We start from the raw sequence: 22,265 nt of genomic DNA on the forward strand, positions 1-22,265 counted from the left end.
CATGGTCAATTCATTTCTCTTCAGAGTCCCCCAGGGTCAACACCTTTCCTGGTAGATTGACGTTCACCTCCACCTCTCACCACCCATTTTTCTTGGGGTTTGGAGCCAGGTCATAGAAAGTCAGGTGCCACAGAGCTGTTTTCATGGAGGCAGGCAGGACCCAACGCTGCCTTGTTCACAGGGCCCGAGTCATCACAGATTCCGGTAACCTCCTCCCCCTGAAAGCAGGAAATGCTACAGGTCAGCTCAGGGGCAGAGCACAGGACGAGGTCACAAATGTGGCTGCACCAGGATCAATGAGCTTCCCACAGAGAAAACTCTGGTCACTGGAGGACTCTGGGAGTAGTCATCACATGACCTCTAACTCTGGAGGGCAGTCCCCCAGGTCCCTAGCCTTGGGTAGGGGTCCCAAGGGGATTGGTGAGAGTGTGCATGACTGGAAATGTGGCTGGGAGCCCTGGCCCACCAAATGGATTATCTGAAGAAGGGGACACATCACAGGGGAGGAGAAACAGACTTTCACTCCTGCCCAGGTGATTGGCAGAATCAGGAGTGGGGAAGAGAGACCCTAAAACCCAGGTGGGGTTCCGTGTTACAAGATGTGTCCTGGAAGTAGAGGTGATGCTGCTCAGTTCAGAATGTCTGCTCCAGTCATTCAGGCAGCCACGCAGCAAGCACGTGACTGCTCTGCCCCAGTCAGAATATGGCTCCCCCTGTCTTCTCAGGGGGCGCTGGGTCACTATGCTCTTTCCCTAGTCTCTGCCTAGCCCCAGACACCATCCTGTAAATGAGAGTAATCTCTCGGTGCCAGCCCCGCAGTGCGGGTTAGCCAAGCATTGTGTCTGCATGTGCCCACATGGTGAACGAATACCTGTGTGGTTTCCTTCTGAGAAGCCATCTCCATTGAATTTTCACCCACTCTCAGCTTATGAAAATGCCTCCTTCTGCAAGGGTAAAAGTGGACTTAGAGAGCCTCTCCCCTCCCCCGCCTGCCCCCATTCCCTTCCCCCACCCTGTAAGCTTCACCCCAGACTGCTCACTACACAGAGCGCTGGGGAGATTTGTGGAGAGTAGGCTACTTTCTTCCTCCCCAGCCCTTTCTTCAGCAGTGAGAGGGCAGAGATAAGAAAAGAAGAAAACTATAGAAAGATAGATTTAGAGACGATTCTAGAAGGGCTTTCCAAATTTGGAGCAAAGAGAGGGACAGGCTAGGAAGTATGGAGCTTGTGAATTTGGTGGGAGGAACATGGGGGAAGGATGAGGTAACTCTGTCCACCTTCTAGCTCCAGACCCACCTCCAGGCGTAGCAGGCCCCCAGGCCCAACAGTAGGAAGAGGAGGCCTGCCAGCAGCCCCAGGACCCAGAGTAGCTGCTGGAACAGATGCAGGCGATGCAGGGCTGGAACACAGGGGTGGGGTTTAGGGGTGGCTGTGGCTCCAGGCCTCCAATGCTCCCTCCTAAGGTGACTCCCCCAAGATGAAACCTAAGTTTCACTTTCTCTCAGAAGCGTCCCCATGCAAAGGAGCTTCAAGAAATCAGTCTAGACTAGACAAGCTGATTGCAGCAGAAGTGATTCAGGAAAGACCTCAGAAGGAAGCCTTTGGACCTGAGAACTGGGCCTCTGCGCAGAGTGGCCTGAGAGATAGAGCCCCCCTCACCTCTGGTTCCAAAGTAGGTGGCAGCAGAGGCAGAGCCCAGGGCATTGGAGGCAGAGCACACATATTCCCCCTGGTCACCGGGCCTCAGCTCCTCGATATCCACCCTCAAGGCATTGGGGGTGGCTGAGACGTGGATGTGTGGCTTGGCAGGAGCAACCTGAGGCTGGCTGGAGGCCACCAGCCGACTGCCAAGGTGGATGGTCAGGCTGGCTAGGGGCTCGCTGTCCACTCGGCAGTCCAGAATGCCCTGGACGCCACCCTCGGGCTCCACAAAAACCGTCATGGTGGGTGTCTTGGGAGGGTCTGTGGGAAGACAGGGAGTGTGGTGATTGCAGAAACAACCACAAATTCCTCCCCTCCCTGTACCCCATGCAAGATGACTGCTGCTCCACCCATTAAGAGGGAGAGCCTGTTTCCTCACTCCTTAAATCTGTGACTCACTTTGAAGGCAGAAGAAATAACATTGTGTGACTTCAGGGCTAGACCTCAAGGGGCCTTGCATCTTCTGCTGTCCTTAGAAAACAACCATGTGGGAAGCCCAGGCCAACCTGCTGGATACATGTGGCCCAGCCTATAGCCAGCCCCAATTGCCAGCCATGAGGGTGAAGCCATCCTAGACCATCTAGCCTCTGTTCAGCCACTGGGCAACTGCAGCCACATGAGGTAAGACTAGCAGAACTGCACAGCTGAGCCCAGCCCAAATTTCTGACCCACAGAATTGTGAGCAAATGAAAAATGGCTGTCGTTTTAAGCACTAGGTTTTGGGGTGGCTTATTACACAGCAATAGCTTACTGATACGGTATGGGTCCCTGGTGAAGAATAAAGTAGGGGGCCAATGTTGATGAGGGCCTACTGTGTACTATCTTGTGTACTCCTCACAAGGTGAGGGGACTGACATTTTACAGATAAGGAAGCCAAGGCAGGGATGCACAAGATCACACATCAGTCACTGGGAATCCTCTGAACCAGGACTCCATTCCTGTGAAGTCCTTGCTCTTTGCAGACAGAAGAGGAGGAAGACCTGAAGTGGGCGTGTGAGATGTGGGGAGACTGGGGCAGGGGGAGGATGTCACACTCACAGAGCACCCGGAGCATGACTGGAGCAGAGGTGGTGGCCCCAGTGGGGAGCTCAGCCCGGCAGTGGTACATCCCAGCTTGGGCGAGGGCCACATGAGTGAAGGCGAGGGTGGGCACAGGCTCTGTGTGTAGTTGCCGGCCATTCCAGAACCAAGCAAAGGTAGAGTTCCCCATGGGCCCAGGGCTGCCAGGAAGGTGACAACTCAGGTTCAGCGCTGTGCCCTCAGGCACATCCAGCCCTGGCTCAGCCACCACACGCACACCTGCAGGACCAGAGGTGGTTAGGGATCTGTAGGCCTGTAGGAGCCGGAGTCTCTGGGTTGGCCTCTGTGCATGATGGGAAAGCCTGGTCTGACTTGGGATCTGGATCCCCAAAAGTGGGACTGTGTCTCCCCCATCAGACTGAGAACAGGGATATCTCTCCTCCTTACCCCGGGGAATTCCGGGGCAAAGCTCTGCCTCTCTGTCTCATCAATTCAAGCTTTTCGATGGATGAGGCTGTGTCTTGCCCTCAGGTTGGACTCCCCAGGATGGGGCTGCACCTTGTCCCTCAAACTGAGCTCCCTGAGGGTAGGGTTATGTCTGTCTTCCCATCCCTGGTTTCCCCAGGGCAGGTCAGTGCTCCCACCCGCAGTCTGGGCCCTGTGAGGGCAAGGTTATGTCCCCCCTGCTCCCAAGCTCCCCTTGGACATTGCCATACCTCCACGCCCCGCCCGCTATGTAGGGAGCTCTCCAAGGGCCAGGCTGTTTCTCCCCCTTAGGCTGGGCAACCCCCTCCAGGGGGAGCTATTCCTCCCCACCAGGTCAGGCCAGCCAGCCCCCTTTTGTGGGAGCCCCACCCCTCACATGGACTCAGACCCAACAGCACTGGCGCCCCTCCTGCGCCCTGGCCTGCTCACCTTCTGCCTGCAGCTGCCCCATGGTGCTGATTGAGCCCAACAAGTTGCGGGCCGTGCAGATGTAGGTGTCCTTGTCACCTGAGGGCACATCTTGCACCCGCAGCCGCAGGGCGTTGCGGGCCACCTGGACGTGGCCCGTCCCCACTGCTAAGCCGTGGACCCCGTGGCTGGTGGCCAGCACCTTGCCATCGCGGGACAGGGCCAGCTCGGCAGGTGGCTCGCTGTCCACAGTGCACTGTACCACGGCCATGGGGCTGGCCCTTGAGTCCCAGAAGGAGGACAGGATAGCGTCCCGAGGGGCATCTGCATTGTGGGGCAGGGCAGAGTTGAGGGCTTTGCTTGGAAACCCTGTGCTATCCATTGTCCACCTGCCTGGCATTGGTGAGGCTGAAACCTCTGGGAAAATGGTCACTTCTGGGAAGTGACAGCTTCTCAGGAGTCCTGTGGGCAGATTCCTCCAGACAGGGTTCACAGGACCTTAAGGAATCTTCCCTCATCACCTATGTCTTTCTTTCCCCAAGTGTCCATTCCCAGGTTCCCTGCAGTCCTATGCCCACCCACACCAGGGCCCAGAAGCACCCTCCATCCACCCTGGGTACCCCCAGCCAAGGACACTCGCTCACAGAGGACATGCAGCGCTGTGGGCTGGGAGCTGCGTGTGCCCTGGGCATCCTGGACCTGGCAGGTATAGGCGCCCGCGTGAGCCCGTGTAGCCATCGGGAACGAGAGCGAGGCAGCTGACCCCTCCTGCAGCCAACGACTGTTGTGGTACCAGGCATAGTGGGTGGGTGGGCGGGCAGCAGGGTCTTCACAAGTCACTGTGACAGGGGCTCCCTCGGGCACAGTGGCTGACGGAGCCAGGGTCACCTGCACACCTGTACCAAGAAGACATGGTCAGCTGGGCTGGCCAGGCACCATAACTGATCCCACCCCTGGTGGGCCTGGCTAGGGCCCTGCCTTACCCTCTAGCCGCAGCTCCAGGGACATGTTGGCCTGACCCAGAGGACTGCGGGCCGAGCAGCTGTAGAGACCCTCGTCACTGGGCCTGGGCTCCCACAGCTCCAGCCTCAGGGTGTTGGGGACAGAGGCTGTGGTCGAGGAAACCAGGAGACGGCCAGCGTGGCTGAGGGCTAGCTGGGCAGGTGGACGGCTGTCCACTGTGCACAGCACCAGGGCCAACTGCCCGCCGCGGCTCTCCAGGAGATAGGTCAGGCGCATGCCACGGGGTGCATCTACGGAGGCACGAAGTCATAGAAGGAGTTCAGGGACCACAGTGGTGAGGAGGCCAGTTTTCAGGTGGCATTCTAACCAAGAGGACCTTGGCTCCCCACCCCCAAGGGCCTCCACTTGCCCTATCTGGGGCACTGCTTCTCTGCCCCAGTGGTCCCAAACTCTAATGCTCCTTGTCCAGTACTCCATCAGCCAGCTCGGTACTGAGTTCCTGGGGTGGATGCCTGTGAGGCTCTGGCCATGCCCTGATCCCTGCAAGCTGTTGTCATTCCTCCCAGCTCCACCCTGCATCCAGCCACACTCACAGAGGACGTCCAGGGTGACGGGTCTGGAGAGGTGGAGTGCCTGGCCAGGGGTCAACACGCCACAGCGGTAGGAGGCAGCATCCATGACCGTGACGTTGGGCAGGGGGATGGAGTGGACAGCACCTGGGCGCTGCTGCCCATCTTGGTACCATGTATAGGTGAGCTGGGCCATGTGGGTAGCCCATACAAGGCAGGTCAGGTTCACCAGCTGCCCCTCCTGTACGGTGGCTTTGGGCCACACCTGCACACTCACAGCTGGGGAGAGAAGGAGGGCATGGGGACACCAGGGAATACCGAAGGCTGTGTAAAGCAAGCCACCTGTCTCCACGAGGGTGGGAAGCCCCTCGGCCTCTGGGAGGCACAGGTGACCCGCCTGTATGTGGGGCTCAGATATGGAGCCTAGGAAATGGCTCGTCATCTGTCAGGTGGTCCCAAGCAGAGTTCCCCCTGCAGCGCCCTGACCCCTACAGGCTTCACCTGCCCTGCTGTGGTTTCTCCTTGAGTGCCCCCTTTCTGATTAGCTTTATCCACTGGGCATTCATGTAAAATTCTGTTTTTAAGAAAGGTTTTCAGGGAGTTTCCTGGTGGTGCAGTGGTTAAGAATCTGCCTCCCGAAGCAGGGAACACAGTTTGGAGCCCTGGTCCGAGAAGATCCCACATGCCGCGGAGCAACTAAGCCCGTGAGCCACAACTATTGAGCCCGTGCGCGACAACTACTGAAGCCCGTGCGCCACAACTACTGAAGCCCGTGCGCCTAGAGCCTGTGCTCTGCAACAAGAGAAGCCACCGCAATGAGAAGCCTGCGCCCTGCAATGAAACAAATAGTAGCCCCTGCTCGCCGCAACGAGAGAAAGCCTGTGCGCAGTCAACGAAGACCCAACGCAGCCAAAAGTAAATAAATAATAAAATTTTTAAAATAAATAAATAAAAATAAAAAAGGTTTTCCATGAAAACCAGGTCTGGAGACCGCTGCCCTTAAGGAGGGTGGGAATGCAGACTGTCCTATGTTCAACCCTCCTGCCTGTGCCCCAGGCTTCCAGAACCCTCTCCAACCTCCTCTTCTCTTAAAGGAGCCACACACACACACACACTCACACCCCTACACTGACCCTGGGCATCAAAGGTGGCTGAGGCCGAGGCCTGGCCCAGGGCGTTGGTGGCCTCGCAGGTGTAAACGCCCTCATCCTCCAGCACTGCATTGTGGATCTCCAGACGCAGCGTGTTGGGGGCCACAGCCACCTGTAGCCGGGGAGAGCTGCCTGCAAGCTCCCCCACACCTTGTAGGGTAGAGGCCACGAGGAGGTCCCTGTGGAGCAGTCGTAGCTGGGCTGGAGGGTCGCTGTTCACACGGCACAGGAGGAGGCCCAGTCGCCCAGGGCCTGTGTCCATCAGGGGGATGAGCGTGGCCTGGCGAGGGGCATCTACACAAAGCAGGCAGTGGTCAGGGCCCAACCAGGTGGTCCCTCATCTAGGACTCTCGGAGGCAGAGCCCAGGACCAGGGGCTCGGCATCTCCTTCCCCAGTCATGCCCTTGGCTCCCTCATCCCCCAGGAAACACGAACGAGATAAAAGTGCTTACAGGACACGTGGAGGCTGACGGGGACAGCCAAGTTCGTGGTGGCTGAGCCTGGAGCCTGGGCTTGGCAATGGTAGGCCCCAGCTTGGCTCAAAGTTATGGCTGCAAAATGGACTGTGGCCGAGGTGAACTCCTGGAGGGGTTGGCCATCCCGATACCAGCGGTATGAGGTCCCCTCCAGGACCCCTGTTGGTACCTGGCAGCTCAGGACCACAGCCTGACCCTCTCGGAGCTCAGGCGATGGTGACACCCGGACCCAGGCTCCTGCAGGGAGAAACCAAGAGCAGGTGAGGGCCCTCCGCCATACCGTCCCACATTCTGGGACTACATGTGTGTCCACATGAGGACTGCAAGACCCCAAGCCCGTGTCCCGGAGCCACAGCTCCCCCACCAGACCACTACTGAGGGCCCCACTGCAGTTCCATGCCTCTTCCTCTCCTGCACCTGACTCCCGTGCCCTGGTTCTGACCTAGCATTCACTGCCCACCACCTTGAGTTATGGTTTTGCTTTGTCAATCGTATTTCACCTACCAGAGGGTGAGCCTCACCTGGCCCCTCAGCTTGTGTGACCTGTAACCCCAGTGCCAGGCACAGCACCTGCACATGTTAGCTCTTGACAAATGTTGGTTTGACCCCATAAAGCACTGAAATGGTGGGGATTTAGGTCATGCCAAGTGCCATTGTCCTTATCATGAGCTGGCCTCAGCATGGGTGACCAAGTGCTTGAAAGGGGAAGTTAGCAGCTGTGTAATCTTGAGTTCTTTTCAGCTCTCTCCAGCCAACTCTGCACCCAACCTCTAAGTCATGAGAGCCCAGGAACTGGGGACCAGGCAAAGGGCTGTCCCTAGTGCCCCCTGGGTCTGAGGCAGGAGGAGACCAGGGTTGAGGGAGTAAAAAGGAGGGACAGCCGGAGTGGTGATTGAGAGCCCAGACTGTGTCAGGGACCAGTCACGTGACCATGAGCAAGCCCCTTCAATTTCTCTACAGAATCAAGGCCCAAGGAAAATGTTCAAAAACTGATGTTTGTCATTGTGGGAGAAAAAAATGTGTTTTTCTTTGGCCTTTGCAGCATTATTGATATTAACTTTCCTTTTTTCTGGTTTATTCACTTAGGGAGGATTATTACAGAAGAATATAGATAGATAAATGAAGACTATGAATATATTCATATGCGTGTGTATATATATGTATATATACTCACATTTGTATATTATATATTATACATCTATACATAAATATGCAGAGTGGCCCCCAGGGCACTTGGGTCCACCACAGTTTCAGAGGACTGACACTCACCTCGGACCTGGAAGAAGAGGGAAGTGTTGGCTGATCCCAAGACATTGGTGGCCTCGCAGCGGTAGCTGCCAGAGTCCGCCAGGCTCAAGTCTTGGACCTCTAGCTGCAGGGAGTTGGCCGTGGCTTTGGCCTGGAGGTGGCCACGGGATGAGAGCCGGGGCCCCGAGCTGGTGGCCAGGAGGTGCTCCCCATGGAACAGAGACAGCTGGGCAAGAGGGCGACTGTCCACAGTACAGATGAACACAGCCGTGTGGCCCTGGTCCACATCCAGGAGAGCTGACAGCTTTGGAGGATCTGGGGGATCTGCAGGGACAGTGGGGAGCTCAGGCTACCCCCAGCACAGCTCATCACCTTTCACCTGCCACACTCCGTTACACACACACACGCAGTTCAGTCCTGCACTTGCCCACACCCGAGCCAAGTTCTTGCCTCCCCAAACCCAACCTCAGCCCTGTTTCCCCCAGACCACCCCTTCCACCCTCCAAGGGCCCAGACCTGCCCTTGCCCATCACCCACAGAGCACACTCAGGACCACAGGGGTGGAGAGCTGGGCACCAGCCTCGGTGAAGATGCGGCAGGCATACAGGGCAGCATCCCTTCTGGTCACAGGCAGCAGCGTCAGGGTCTCCAGGGGGCCCTGGGCCCACAGTGCCCCATCCCGGAACCAGGAGAAGTTGGCAGGGCCACCGGCTTCCCGGTCCACCCTGCAAGTCAGATTGGCTCCAGTGCCCTCCTGCAGCGTGTGCGATGGTGTGATGACCAGGACAGTGGCTGGAGAACAGGCAGCACAGGCCTACTGAGACAGGCCTCACCTTGATGTCTTCCCCCCAGACCCCGGGGCCAGTGGTCCAGCCTCCCTGCCTGGAGGGGTGGGAAGGAGGCCCTCTCGGGTGCCCATGGGGCATGGGGAGGAAAGCAAGCTCCCACTGCTGACCAAAGGTGGTTTCGCCCAATAGACCCACCTTAGAGCTGGGGGTTGCAAAGGAATGGGGTCCCAGGTACCAGCCCCTGACCCTGAGCGACTCTTTCCCTGACCCGCCTCACCCTGGGCGTCGAAGGTCGCCGAGGCAGAGGCATTGCCCAGGAGACTGCTGGCCTCGCACAGGTACACGCCTTCGTCTTCCAGCACCGGGTCTTGGATCTCTACACGCAGCAGGTTGGGGGCCCTGGTGACTTTTGTGCGTTGGGAACAGCCCCCACAGATGCAACAGCTGCCCCTGGATGGCAGGGAAGAGGCCACGACACGGTCCCTGTGGAGCAGCCGCAGCTGGGCTGGGGGGTCACTGTCCACACGGCACAAGAGGAGGCCTCGCCGTCCAGCCCCAGCTCCTGCAGTATCAAGGTCCAGCCGGGCGGTAAACATGGGCTGGCGTGGGGCATCTGTAGGGAGAGGAGCATGGGCACTCTCCCACAGCCTCTGCCAGGGTCCCACAGGTCCGCTAAAGGCTGGCGAGGTTCCCAGAACACACCGAGCAAAGGCATGTACCCAGAGCTGCCGCAAACAGCTGTGCAGGCTGTGCACGACACAAGGACAAACAGACAAGGGTGGGAGGACCTCAGCCCATGCCCCTTGTGCTAAGCTATGCCCTAGCGCTGGACTGCATCTTCCCAGAAGAAGGAGTGCCATTTTCTAGCTTGGACAGAGGTACCATATGGGCAAGCAGCCACCTTGCATAACCTCCAGGTGCTCCTGAGCATGTGCCTACCTAGCAATCCCTGGGTGTCTTGCTCTCTGCTTCCACTCTGCACCCCATCCCTTCCCCCAAGATCCTTCCTGCCTCTTATCTCTGATCTCCAAGCCAGCTCCTGTGAGAATAGATAATGCCTAAAATGCCCTTTTCCTAGAAGTTTCTGAAGATTGGGGCCAAAGTCCCCATGTCATCTCACCCTGAACACTAGAAAACCCCCCAGAGGCACCTGCTCTTCCTGACGGTCCCCGGACATGACTCCTGCACATGTCAGGGAAAGTGTTCTGGAAGCTAAGTATGTCCTGAACATTGGTCAGCCCCTCAAAAGCATCCACCCTTGACAGGATGCAGTCCCTGTGCGGAGAGGCTCTGCCTTCGTGTCTGCACCTGTGAGGGCACAGCCTATGGGGTGTGTGCACATATATGAGTACAGTGTCCCTGGGCCCAGCTCTGGAGGACAAAGTTTGGACATGGTGTCAATGATGGGTCTGAGGCTAGAGGCAGAGCCCTAATGGAACTGGGGCTGGGAAATGAGATTCCCCAGCCTCGGTCTCCAAATTTCAGTCCTGGGTGTCGAGGTCCGCGATGTCCAGGCTCGTGGCTGCCTTCCTCATCTAGACCCCAGGGCAGGACGGGGCCAGGAGAGCCTGGAGGAGGTGGGGGTGGCTGATGGACTCCAATGGGCTGATCCTCCTCACGGCAGCCACGGGCTTGTGGGAAGGCTACTCACAGAGGACGGTGAGGACAGCAGGTGAGGAGGGCCCGCTGGTGCTATGGCCATCCTGGGCCCAACAGTGGTATGAGCCGGCGTCAGTGCTGGAGGCAGCGGGGAGCAGAAGGCTGCTGCTGGGCCCCTTGAGAAGGAAGGCCCCATTCCGGTACCAGGAGAAGCGTGTGTCAGGTGTCGGGCTTAGGCTGCTCCTACAGCTCAGTGTCACTGCTTGCCCTTCTGTCACCTCTGCTGCCGGGCTGATGAGGAGGCGGACTGCTAGCAGGAAAGGGAGAGAGGAAGGCTCGGCTCCCCTGCATGCCTGTGGCTTCATGCCACCCACTACAGGGAGCGCCCCCGGGTTCCCCTCTCCCAACTCAATTGTAGGGAGCTCTGGGCATCGTGGCATCAGCTCTGTGAATCTCTTGATGATCCAGGAGGGTCTGGTCTTGAATGCCAATTCAGCTCTTATTGGTAGTAGCTGGCTAAAGCATGGCTGGGAAGGATTCTGAGCCAGATCCCAGGCTTATGTCAAAAACCTGGCTTGATCAATTAGCTATGTCTGCCTCAGAAGGAGGGAAGGGCAGCACATGCACCAAGACCCAGCTTCTCTATTTGGCCTTCTGCATCTGACTCCTAGCACGGAGTCTGCCCCAAATGTTCAATAAATAAAAAACAAATGAATGCGCGTTGAAGAACCCTCCAAGCTCAGAGTCAGAATGGGTACTAAAGGAATAACTCAATCTGCCATGTTTCCCTTTTTGCCTTGACTTCTAGGAACCTCTGAGGCTGGGATGACTGTATACCTCATATCTTTGATGTGATTTTTTTCTAGCCAACTAGTTCAGGCCCTCAGTTGACCCCTCTGGGCTCCCAGGAGGAAGGTGCCAGAGAAGGCCTTCTCCTCAGACTCCTTCCACTAGCCTCACTGGGGCCATCTTACCATTGGCATGGAAGTCCAGAGTGGAGGACGCATTCCCAAGAGAGTTGGTGGCTGAGCACGTGTACTCTCCGCTGTCAGTTGGCCCCAGGTCTCGAATCTCCAGGTGCAGGGAGTTGGGGGCAGAGGAGAGACTGAAGCGTGGGCTGTGGTCACCCTCCCCAGAAGTGGAGGCCAGGATGAGGCCCCCATGTGACAACACCAGAGTAGCCATGGGCTCGCTGACCACAGAGCACTGGAGGATGCCCACCAGCCCTGCCTGTGTCTCCAGGAAGGCAGTTAGGTCCGGGGCGAGGGGTGGGTCTGTGTGAAGATGAGGGGCAGACCTGTTACCCTCAACAGGGGCATTCCTAGATCTCCCCTTATAGCCTATGACTCCTGCACCCACTTTGTCCCATAATGCCCTGGGAAAGGGGCAGTGACCCCAGCAGCTCCTGAGTGTCTATCCCAGATTGGGCAAATCACTCTGTCATCCCAGTCAATCCTTGTGGCCACCCTGAGAGTGGGGATCCAGGGACCCCACTTTAAAGGTGGGAAAACTGGCAAAGAAACCTGGCAGTGGGCAGCACTGCCCCCAAATAATCAAAGTGAACACTCCCAGCAATGGGACAAACTGACCCCATGTGCCTCTTGATGTGACACAGGGAGACAGACACAGAATCACATCCACGGTGTCCCTGCCCACGTGCACTGGCTCGGTCTGCTCCATTCAGACCAACACAAACTGAGAGCATCACAGAACAACTAGCCTGTGCTCGTCGGAGCTCAATGTCAAGGAAGACAAGGAAAGGCTGAGGAGCTGTGCCAGAATGAAGGAGAATAAAGAGACTTGACAATTGAATGCAATGCAGGATCCTGGATTGAGTCCTGGACCAGAAAAAAGTAATTACCATAAAGGACATTATTGGACCAACTGGTAAAATTTAAATATGGATTTTAAATTAGACAATGGCCTTGTATCAATGTTAAGTTTCCTGACTACATGCAATCGTTGTACTGTGATTATGCATGAGAGTGACCCTAGGAAATACATGCTGAGAAATTAAGGGGTAAAGGGGCATTATGCCTGCAACTTCAGGAATATAAATGGATGGATAGATAGATGATAGAATATGTGTGTATGTATACCTATAGAGTGCATATGTATGTATGCATGTGGATAGAGAGTGTATATGTAGAGAAAAATGTGTGCATGCATGCACACATATATGTGCATATATACATACATACATGTATATGTGTGCATGTGTGAGCACATATATATACAAACACATATAATATATAGTTAGAGAGAGAGGGAGAAAATCAATTTTCCAAAAATATTAACAAATGCGGAATCTAGGTTCAAGGTATATGATAATTCTTTGTTTTCTTCTTGCAACTTTTTTAAAGTTTGAACTTATTTCAAAATAAAAAGGTTTATTTTTTTTTTGTGGTACGCGGGCCTCTCACTGTTGTGGCCTCTCCCGCTGCAGAGCAGAGGCTCCGGAAGCGCAGGCTCAGCGGCCATGGCTCACGGGCCCAGCCGCTCCGCGCCACGTGGGATCCTCCTGGATCGGAGCACGAACCCGTGTCCCCTGCATCGGCAGGCGGACTTTCAACCACTGCGCCACCAGGGAAGCCCAAAAGTTTTTTTAAATAGGAGGAAACTGAAGGCCGGGGATGTCAAAGCCTTGACCAGATGTGAGCTCAAGGGCACCTGAGCCCACGACCCCAACCCTTCTGCAGGGGGCTCTACTCTTTAGCCCTGCTCCCAGGTCCAGTGCCCCACTCCCCCACCACTTACGGCTGACCACCACGCTGACCGGGCCAGAGCGCTCGCTGCCCTGGGCATTCTGCACCTCACAGAAGTAGAAGCCTGTATCAGCCCTGGTGGCTGAGCGCAGCTGGAGGATGCGGCTGTGAGTGTCCTCCATCAGGGCGTGGTTCTTGTACCACCTGTAGCGCAGCTCGCTGGGCGCTTCTTTAGGTGTGTTGCAGGCCAACGTCACTGTCTGGTTCTCCAGGATGGAGCCTGCTGGGCTCACCTGGACCTCAGCCACTGTGGGGGCAACATAGGGCACACTGGGGGATACCCAGCTGACTTCCAGGCCCAAACCCTCAGGTTTGCAGCCAATCAGCCTAAATCTCTGCCCATTCTACATCATGCCCCTTCTGCAGAGGAGCCTCCTGGACTGGCCACGCATCTCTTTGCCCTGTCCACTGCCACGGAGGTTTGTCATCTGTCTGACACAAGGCTGGGACTCCTTACCGCCATCCCAGGAGGCACCTTGGCCTGGTTTCCCTCAGCTGCCATGTCCTGGACACCTCCCTGCCCTCTGGTCAAGACCCAGGCTCACCCAGGACTCACTGAAGACGTGGAGGCTGACAGGGGGTGAGACCGAAGAGCCCACGCCATTCCCAGCTTCACAGGTGTAGATGCCAGCATCGGCCCAGGCTGCCTGGGGCAGCTGCAGTACACGACTCTGGTCTTTGAGGTGCGTCCCATCCTTGACCCACTGCACGGAACTGACCTGAGGGTAGCTGTTATTCACCTGGCAGGTGAGTGTGACCAGATCACCTGGAAGGATGTTTCGCCCTGAAGGGCTGAGGAGGATCTTCACACCCTTGGGGGCATCTGCAAGGCATGATGGGGGGTGTCGAATATGGTGCTCAGGGAAGGCAGGGGGCATTTTTCCTCTCCTCTTTCAACACTCTGCCTTAAGGAAGCCCACCCAGATAAATCATAAGTCCCATTAGTTCCCCCGTCCAGGGCAGGCACTGCCCCGCACCTTGTGAGGAGTCCTGATCCCTTCCTTCTCCACTGACAGCCTGATGCTGTGATGCTTGGCCTAGCGTCCAGCCTACACTGCCCTCTATGGCTTTCTGCCTCATGACGTGTCCATTACCTCTCTTCTATCTGAGGGTCATGGACACACTGCTTGCTTTAGTGGCTTGTGGTAGCTGTTGGCAAGGGACCAACCACCTAATGGAGGGGCCAAAGGCAGAGTCAAATTCACTCAGAATGTTTACCTCATTTGTTGAGTTACAACAAAGAAATACAAATACAAAGAAACTGCACTTCTTTAAATCTTGTTCCAAACCCTCTCTCTATGTAACTATACTAATAAAAGCTAATATTTTCAGGAGTTCCCTGGTCGACTAGTGGTTAGGATTCTGGGCTTTCACTGTTGTGGCCCAGGTTCAATCCCTGGTCAGGGAAATGAGATCCAGCAAGCTGTGAGGTGTGGCCAAAAAAAAAAAAAAAAAAGCTAATATTTTCAAGTGCTTAATCTATGTAAATATGAAAATAATAGAAGCTAATATTTTTGAGTGCTTAATAGGTACCAAGCACTCCTTTAATTTTCATAACAATCCTGTGAGATAGAAAGAATTTACTATTACCTCCACTATACAGATGAGAAAACAGAGGCTCTGAGAGGCAAGTAACTTGCCCAAAGTTTGCTCATCTAGTTGATGGTGGAGCCAGCGGCCAGCCTGATACCTGTGTACAGCAGTCGTTCTAGAACAGGCTGCCCTGTTTTACTGTGATGGGAAGTTGCATAACCAAGTGAAAACTCGGACTTTCTCCCACTGCCTCTTTGCCATGTCTGGGTGTTACCCTGGTCACGAGTATGAGTGGCCTTAGGCAGGAAAGGGGTAAACCCCTGCCTCCGTGGCAACCTCCAGGGCTGGGCTAAATCCCAGGGCCCCTGCTGCTCGACCCCCAATTCTCTGGCTTTTTGTGTCTCCTCTTCTCTGCCCAGCCCAGCTTCGGGGACTGGAGGTGGAAGAGAGCCTTTCAATGTGGCCCTTAGGGCTTAGTAGTCTCTCTCCACCTGCCCCACCCTTTGGTCCGAGTGCAGCCTGGCTGTTTCTACAGGTTGGAGAAGGGGCTGTTTCCACGGGGGAGCCACAGACGTGTGCTCAGTAAACAGGGCGTGGCCCCCAGCGCACTCACACTGCACTTGGAGGTGAATCTCGTCCTGAGTCTTGTGGTTGGCCACCGAGAGCTGGCAGCGCAGAGTCCGGCCATGGTCCTGCCAGGACAGGGCCATGTGGAGGGTCTCTAGGTGGCTGATGCCCGTGGGCTCAAGCTTCTGGAGGTTGGAGGTGACGGAGCGGGTGGGGTCCTGGCCTTGCCACTGCAGACTGACTGGCTCCTGCAGGCACGCGTAGGGAGTGGAGCAGTTGAAGTCCACCTCCACACCCTCGCGCAGCTCAGCTGGTGAGGCAATGGTGGGCATGCTGGGCTCCTCTGAGGAAAAAGACAGGAGGCTAGGGACTCCCCTTCACTGCACCTGAGACCTCCTGCCCTAGAAACTCCAGCCTGGGGCAGGGGGGCTTCAAGGGGAAGGAGAATGCGAGGGGTTCATTGGGGGTAATGCCAGGGGGCACAGGGCTGGGGCTGGAACTGTGGCCAAGATTGAGGTTGCATTTGGATTTAGGACCAGCGTTGGGTCTGTGAGCCAGTGGGGCCAGGAGCAGTCTGGGAGTCCCTTCCAGGCAGTGGCCCTGCTCCTCACCTGTCACGGTGACCACTGTGCCTGTGACATCTGACCAGCGGTTGCCCTCACTGATCTCAAAGCGGAAGTTGTAGGAGCCCGAGTCCTCGGGCTGCAGGTCCCTCAGCAGCAGGCTGCACGACTTGTGCTCGGCACGCCCCACCAGCAGGGCACGGCCTTGGAAACGGGCCTCCACCAGCTGGGGGTTCCCGGAATGGCTCACTACCTGCCGGTTGCCGGAGTAGTCATAGTACCAGATGGTTGTGATGCCGTGGGGCACCTCCACGCTGGCAGGGAAGCTGAAGATGCAGGGGATGACGAGGCAGGAACCCCTTACGCCCTGCACAGCCTGGGGACTGGAGACGCCCCATGAGGTCAGGCCTGAGTTGGGGGGTGGGACAGGGAGGAGCGTGATGCAGGCCTGGGGTCACTGCAGAGCCCCACGCTCTGCCCCACAGAAGGTGCCCCAGATGTGCCCCCAGCAATGCAGCCCCTCTGGGCACCCCAAAGAGGGTCACTGTTCCCTGTCACTGCCTTCCCATGCCCTCCTTCAACGTCAGCAGCTAAACCTGTGACCAGACACAGTCCAGTCTGCCCAGGCCAACAGAGGGCTGGACTCACTGAAGCCAGGCCCTATAAGAAGAAAAAGGCCAGCAACGCTTACCTGCTGGGATGGATGAGGCCAGGAGGAGGAGCTGGAGCGGGAAGTCCATAGCAGGTTCTCACGCTGGTTCTGGTGCCTAAGAGGGTGGTGTGCACTGTGCTGGCTGGGCACACAGAGGCCTCCTAGGGAACCTCAATCTCAGAGCCTGCTGGGAGCCCAGCCCTGTTTCCTCACACAGTATGCTGGCCAACCCAGTGAGAGGGCAGGGCAGCTGCCACTGGGAGCCAGGAGCCCGTGTTCCCAGCTCAGGCTGTACCCAGGAATGCCCCCTCACTTGGTGGCATGCCCCAGAAAGTCCTCTGCCTGTCTCTTGGCCCCACCCTAAGTTCTGCTTTCCCAGGCCCCTCAAGGATGAACAGCTGCTTCTTCCTTTCCCCCACTTCCCTGCCCCCTCCCTGCCACCCAAGTCACCAGGAACTGGAGCCCAGAGAGGCCCAGTGACTTGCTCCAAGGCATCCAGCAAAAATGATGGTTTCTTACTTTAGACTTGTCTCCCTACCACCAGCCTTACCAGCTATAGACCATAATGGGGCTTGACTGAGCGCTTACGAAAGTGCAGCCTTTAAGAGTCACTCCCCTGCTCAAAAGTCTTCTGTGGCTCCCCATTGCCCGTGAGATGTGGTTCCCCATGCAACCCTGAAAGCTCTTCCTTTCCTACTCTCAGCTCTGCCCCCATTTCCTGCTCCCCCTGGGGCCACCCTGGAACCAGTTCCCACTGTGGGGCCAATCCTGTCTGCCCATGAGCTCTCCAGCTGACCAGCTCTGGCCTCACCACAAATGATCTTAGCCTGCTGAAATCTTATTCAGTCTTCAAGGTGGCTTCTAGCTGAAACCTCCCCTTTGGGGTCTTTAGCCACTCCAGAGCCATCTCTGTGCTTGCCTTGTCCTTGGTAGCTGTGAGCACCCACTTCTCAGGACCTGGGACTGAGGACATGTGTCCTGCAGCAGTGCAGAGCCCCCCGGCAGTAGTGGGCAAGAGAAGGGTGTGGTCCTTGGTGGTTTAGAGTTGGTGGCAGGGCAAGTCTAGGTGTGACAGGGGTCACAAGGACCCTGCCCAACATATATCCTACAAACAGGAGTTAAATGCCTACTGTATACCATGGACAAGAAGGCAGGCCCTCCGCCATAGAGTGCCCCTGGTGGAGATGGGGGCTCTAAGAGGTGCAACAAATATGAATCCAAAGGGGAGAGATGCCAGAAACACATATAACTGAAACTATAAAACTGTTAGAAGAAAATGGGTGAAAATCTTCATGACCTAATAACAGGCAACGATTTCTTAAGTATGACACCAAAAGCACAAGCAACAAAAGAAAAAATAGATAAATTGAATTTGATCAAAATGAAAAACTTTTTTGCATCAAAGGGTACTATCAAGAGAGAGAAAAGTCAACCCACAGAATGGGAGAAAATAGGTGCAAATCATATAGGTGATAAGGGATTAACATCTGGAATATATAAAGAACTCCTACAATTCAAGGACAACCCCCCCACACCAAACATCCCAAATTCAAAAAAATGAGCTAAAGACTTGTATAGACATTTCTCCAAAGATGATATACGAATGGCCAATAAACCCATGAAAAGATGCTCAGCATCATTAGTCATTAGGGAAATGCAAATCAAAACCACAATGGGCTACCACTTCACACTGTAAACAAACAAACAAAACCAGAAAATAACAAGTGTTGGCAAGGCTGTGGAGAAATTGGAAGCTTCATGTACTGTTGGTGGAAATGTAAAATTGTGCAGCCCCTCTGGAAAACAGTTTTGTGTTTCCTCAAAAAGTCAGACATAGCTTACCATATGATCCAGCAACTCCACCCCTGGTTATATACCCAAAAGAATCGAAAACAGGGGCTTAAACAGATACTTGCGCACATGTTCATAGCAGAGTTATTCATAATAGTCAAAAAGTAGAAGCAACCCAAGCGTCCATCAACAGATTAATGTGGTATATCCATACAATAGAATAGAATTCAGCCATAGGAAGGAATGAAATTCTGACAAATATTACACACATGGGCGAACCTTAAAAACATTATGCTAAGTGAAATAAGCCAGGCACAAAAGGGCAAATATGGTATGCATCCACTTATATGAGGTACCTAGAACAGGCAAACTCGTAGAGACAGAAAGTGGAATAAAGGTTACCAGGGGCTGGAGAGAGGAGGGACTGGGGAGTTAATGTTTAATAGGTATAGAGTCTCTATTTTGGATGATGAAAAAGTTCTGGAAATAGGCAGTAAGGATGGTTACACAGTATTATGAATGTACTTAATGTCACTGAAATGTACACTGAAAAAATGGTTAAAACACTTAAAAAATGGTTAGGTTATGTATATTTTACAACATACACATAAAAAACCCATGTTGCCAACTTTGCAATCCTTCCTGGTCCTAAATGCTGACTCTACAGATTGACGGGAAGGGCCTGGGGAAGCTGGAAGTGGGAACAGGAAACTCATGACATCTCCCAGCCCCTAACCTATCTGTCTCAGGGGTGGGGCCCAGCTGATTCTGGTAGCTGCCAGGGGGCACACCTGGGGAGAGGCTGAACAGACGCCTAGAGCCTGGATAGGGCCTGAACTGCCTGTCAGGATGACTAGCCAAGTGTGAAGAGAGGGAGCACAGTAAAGGCAAAACTGAGGGAAGAACAGGCAGAGCCCCGTCCTTTAGTTGACTTGGGTCCCTGGCTAGGCTGCTCCTGCAGACAGGTCTGGTCATATGCTGAGGCCCAGAGGCTCATCCTCAGTTCTTTGGGCAGTCCTAGTCCTGCTCCTCTCCCAGGAAGATGTATCCACACCCTCCACACTTGGTCCTTGGCCACAGGAGAGGCTCATGCTGGCCCAGGCTGGGGCCCATGACCTGGATGCTATGGCCTGGATGCTGGGCTGAGCAGCAGCCTACTGGGTATGTTTGGGGGCATGTGTGGCCCTGGGGCCCAGAACCACACTGGGCATCAAGGTCAGCTCCTCTACAGCTGGGGCATCACCAATGTTCATGTTGTCCCCAGCTCCCCTGATGTTCCCATTTGGGGCCCTGGAAGGGGCAGTGCTGAAGCTACAGGAGGAATGGTGGGATTTTAGACATACTGACCCCAGAATGGAGCAGGAATTTTTGAGAGGACCCTTTCTAGAACCACCCCAAATCACATCATGTAGATGTCACCTATACTTAGCCCAGTCCCAATACCCAAGAAGTCAGTCCCGCCAGAGTCCAGCTTATTGGCTCAGCCTGTTCCACCCCAAAGACCACCCTCAGCCCAGAGAACTTTCCTGGAAAAAAGAGAGGGCAAGAAGAACCCCAGGAAGGGAGCTCCTTGTCCTTGTTTAAAGCCTGGTGTTGAGGGGCAGGTACCCCTAGGGCTTGGTTTGAGCTGGTGTCTTGGTGGGCACCCACACCCAGCACCTCCTGGGGGCAGAGGGATGATTGCAGGTCCTGGGGGAGGGGGTGGCTGTACTGGGGACAGGGAGCACTGCAGCCCATAGGCAATGACCATCTGGGAGGGCACAGTTCCCGGGTTCATCCTCCAATCTCCAAGTCTTGGGCACTCTGAAGACAGAGTTTAAAATCCCACTCCCAGAACTGGTATATACTGCATCAGCACTGGGTTGGGGTGGATGGCACCCATGTTTGCTGCCTGTGTGAGAGCAAGTGAGTGGGTAAAGTCTATATGAGAGCAAGTGTCCCAGGACATCTGGGAGGGCTGGCTGGGCCACAAGTCCCTGACCTCTGATCTAGAGGCCAAGTTTGGCCTGGGGAAGAAAGGGCAGAGGCAGTTTTACTGTAGGCAGCTGTGCCTGGGTGCAGGATTCAGTTTCTATTTCCCAGTACCAGAGCTTCTCCCCAACTTCCCTATTCAGGCTGGAGAAGGAGGGAAATGGGGTGACACAGCCAGCTGGAGTGCTCTACTCCACAGATCAGAAATCAGGTACAGATGGGCAATTCCGGGAGTACATTATCTTCGTAATAGTGAAAAGCCCCAAACACAGGCCAAACATTTAGCTTGGAAAGCCATATTATCCATAAATGAGGTCTATTGGCTTTGAAATGGGTAGTAGAAGTTTCACATTTCATTCCTTAATCTGACTGTAAATGCTCTTAGCCTGGATGCCCATTCCCCCAAGCTATGCTGGGCAGTGCTGGGGGCCTTCACTCAGATGAATAAAGTGGTAACAAATGAAGTGAAATGAGGGGAAGGTGAGGGTCGGGCTGCAGTTGGGTAGGGGTGAAGGTAATGGTTAGACTGGGATCTGTAATAGAATTAGGGTTGGCACGGAGTTGAAAGTGATGGTGTTGGGTGAGCGTGCAAGTCAGGCCCGGGGCTGGATGGAGATGATTGTTACTAAATGGCTGGGGATAGGATGCAATGGAGGGTGAGGCAAGGTTGGAATAAGTACTGGGGCTGGGCAGGGCAGGAGTCAAGGTGATGGTTAGGATGGGGATTGGGATGTGGGTTGGAGAAGGTTTGGGGTTGTGCAGGGGTTTGGATTATGAGTGCAGCTTTGATTAATGTCTTGGGCTTGGACACCCAGGTGTCCCCCAGCAAATCCCAGCCCAGCCCCGCTCCAAGCCTCCGCTCGCCCTCGGGCCCCAGGGATGGGAGTACCTGCTCCACAGGGGAAGATGGCTGCAAGGCTGGCAAACTGCAGGAGAGAAGAATGGAGGGGGCAGGGCCAGGAGCTCGAAGTGCTGCTGGCTCTCCTGGAGAGGAGACCCAGCCTTGGCGTTGCTTCCTCTTTTCCCAAAGCCTCAGCCCTACTGCCCAACCAGGAGGCTGGTCAGGGAGGAAGCTGCCAGCCTTGCAGAACACCAAGACCAGAAAGACCTCCCAGGCAGGGGAAGGCCCCCGCAAGGCCTGGGACTCTGGGACTTGAGCAAGCAGAAGTGAGACCTTGGGCCCTGTGGGAGCCTCCTATCCAGCAAAGTGGGAACTGAGGGGTCCTGTTCACCAGCCATAGCCATACCCCTCTCTTTGGGCACCACTTGGCCTTTTTAGGGAGTCTGAGAGAGGAGGAAGGGAGCTTTCTTCACACTGTTCCTCCTAACAACAGGAAAGGAGACAAGCCCAGCCTGGGGTGGGGGAGCGTGACAGGGCACCTAGACAAAGGTGCTGATTTTCCAGGCCCTTCGGGACCTTCCCAGCACCCTCATTGCACCTGGCTACTCTGGGGACAACCCTCCCAGAAGCAGGCTCTAGTTGTGGGGAACACAGGGGCCCAACCTCAGGCCAGAGGAGTGCTTCTAATCCCTCTTCCCTTTCCCACTGTCCCTCCCCCCACACCCCCCCACAGGATTTCAGTAGCACCCCCACTCCCGCTGAAACAGAGGAGGAAAGACCCTGCCATGGCTAAGATACTGTCCTGATACCGGAGCCCATTTTTTCGAGGGCCTACTATGTGCCAAGCATTCGGTGTGTGGGGCAGATGTTAATTGCTCCAAGCAATCTTGGATCCAAGCGACAACACATTTCTTTGTTTCACAACTCAAATTTAATTCAACTCAGCCCCAGCCTATCTGTAGTGGTGGGGACCCAGCCAGACCAGGCCCTCTGTACCCTGTGGGCAAACCCACATGTGCAGATCAAAAGTCACATAAAAACTTGAATCAGGATGGACCCAGGATCCCAGGCCACAGTGGCCCAAAGCAGATGTCTCCTGACATTCTACCCTGAAATCCTCAGGCCCCAGAGAGATTAGGTCTCTATCACTCTGTCCTCTTTGTAGCCCCTGCAT

At 55.2% G+C, this 22,265-nt stretch overlaps 1 protein-coding gene across 6 annotated transcripts; it reads right to left on the reverse strand.

Moving 5' to 3' along the window:
- On the reverse strand, positions 1 to 21,242 carry SIGLEC1 (sialic acid binding Ig like lectin 1). Of its 6 annotated transcripts, XM_029219601.1 has the most exons (22): positions 21,140 to 21,242; positions 16,528 to 16,603; positions 15,885 to 16,244; positions 15,320 to 15,616; positions 13,730 to 13,996; positions 13,166 to 13,420; positions 11,383 to 11,682; positions 10,461 to 10,718; positions 9,087 to 9,422; positions 8,559 to 8,813; positions 8,043 to 8,345; positions 6,750 to 7,010; positions 6,280 to 6,591; positions 5,171 to 5,425; positions 4,598 to 4,867; positions 4,259 to 4,510; positions 3,636 to 3,938; positions 2,739 to 2,999; positions 1,659 to 1,961; positions 1,296 to 1,398; positions 872 to 944; positions 1 to 218 (listed from the first exon to the last, which is right to left on the reverse strand). In XM_029219601.1, the coding sequence occupies exons 2-22, from the start codon at positions 16,574 to 16,576 to the stop codon at positions 111 to 113; spliced, it is 5,181 nt and encodes a 1,726-aa protein (XP_029075434.1). In that variant the 5' UTR covers positions 16,577 to 16,603; positions 21,140 to 21,242; the 3' UTR covers positions 1 to 110. The 6 variants fall into 6 exon arrangements, with proteins under 6 accessions (XP_029075434.1, XP_029075435.1, XP_029075433.1 ...); XM_029219602.1 differs by lacking the exon at positions 21,140 to 21,242 and having other exon boundaries at positions 10,461 to 10,715; positions 16,528 to 16,770; XM_029219600.1 differs by lacking the exon at positions 21,140 to 21,242 and having other exon boundaries at positions 16,528 to 16,770.
- Between the last annotated feature and the right edge of the window lie 1,023 nt (positions 21,243 to 22,265).

The sequence above is a fragment of the Monodon monoceros genome, unplaced genomic scaffold (genome assembly GCF_005190385.1).
Source record: "Monodon monoceros isolate NGI ecotype Baffin Bay Population unplaced genomic scaffold, NGI_Narwhal_1 Super_Scaffold_13, whole genome shotgun sequence".
Taxonomy (NCBI): Eukaryota; Metazoa; Chordata; class Mammalia; order Artiodactyla; family Monodontidae; genus Monodon; species Monodon monoceros.

Coding starts and splice junctions, on each gene's coding strand:
- SIGLEC1 (XM_029219601.1), bottom strand. CDS start 16,576: ATGGACTTCCCGCTCCAGCTCCTCCTCCTGGCCTCATCCATCCCAGCA. Junction 13,421..13,729: donor TGTCAGCCTCCACGTCTTCA/GTGAGTCCTGGG, acceptor TTGCCCCCACAG/TGGCTGAGGTCCAGGTGAGC. Junction 945..1,295: donor GGGGCCTGCTACGCCTGGAG/GTGGGTCTGGAG, acceptor TTACCCTTGCAG/AAGGAGGCATTTTCATAAGC.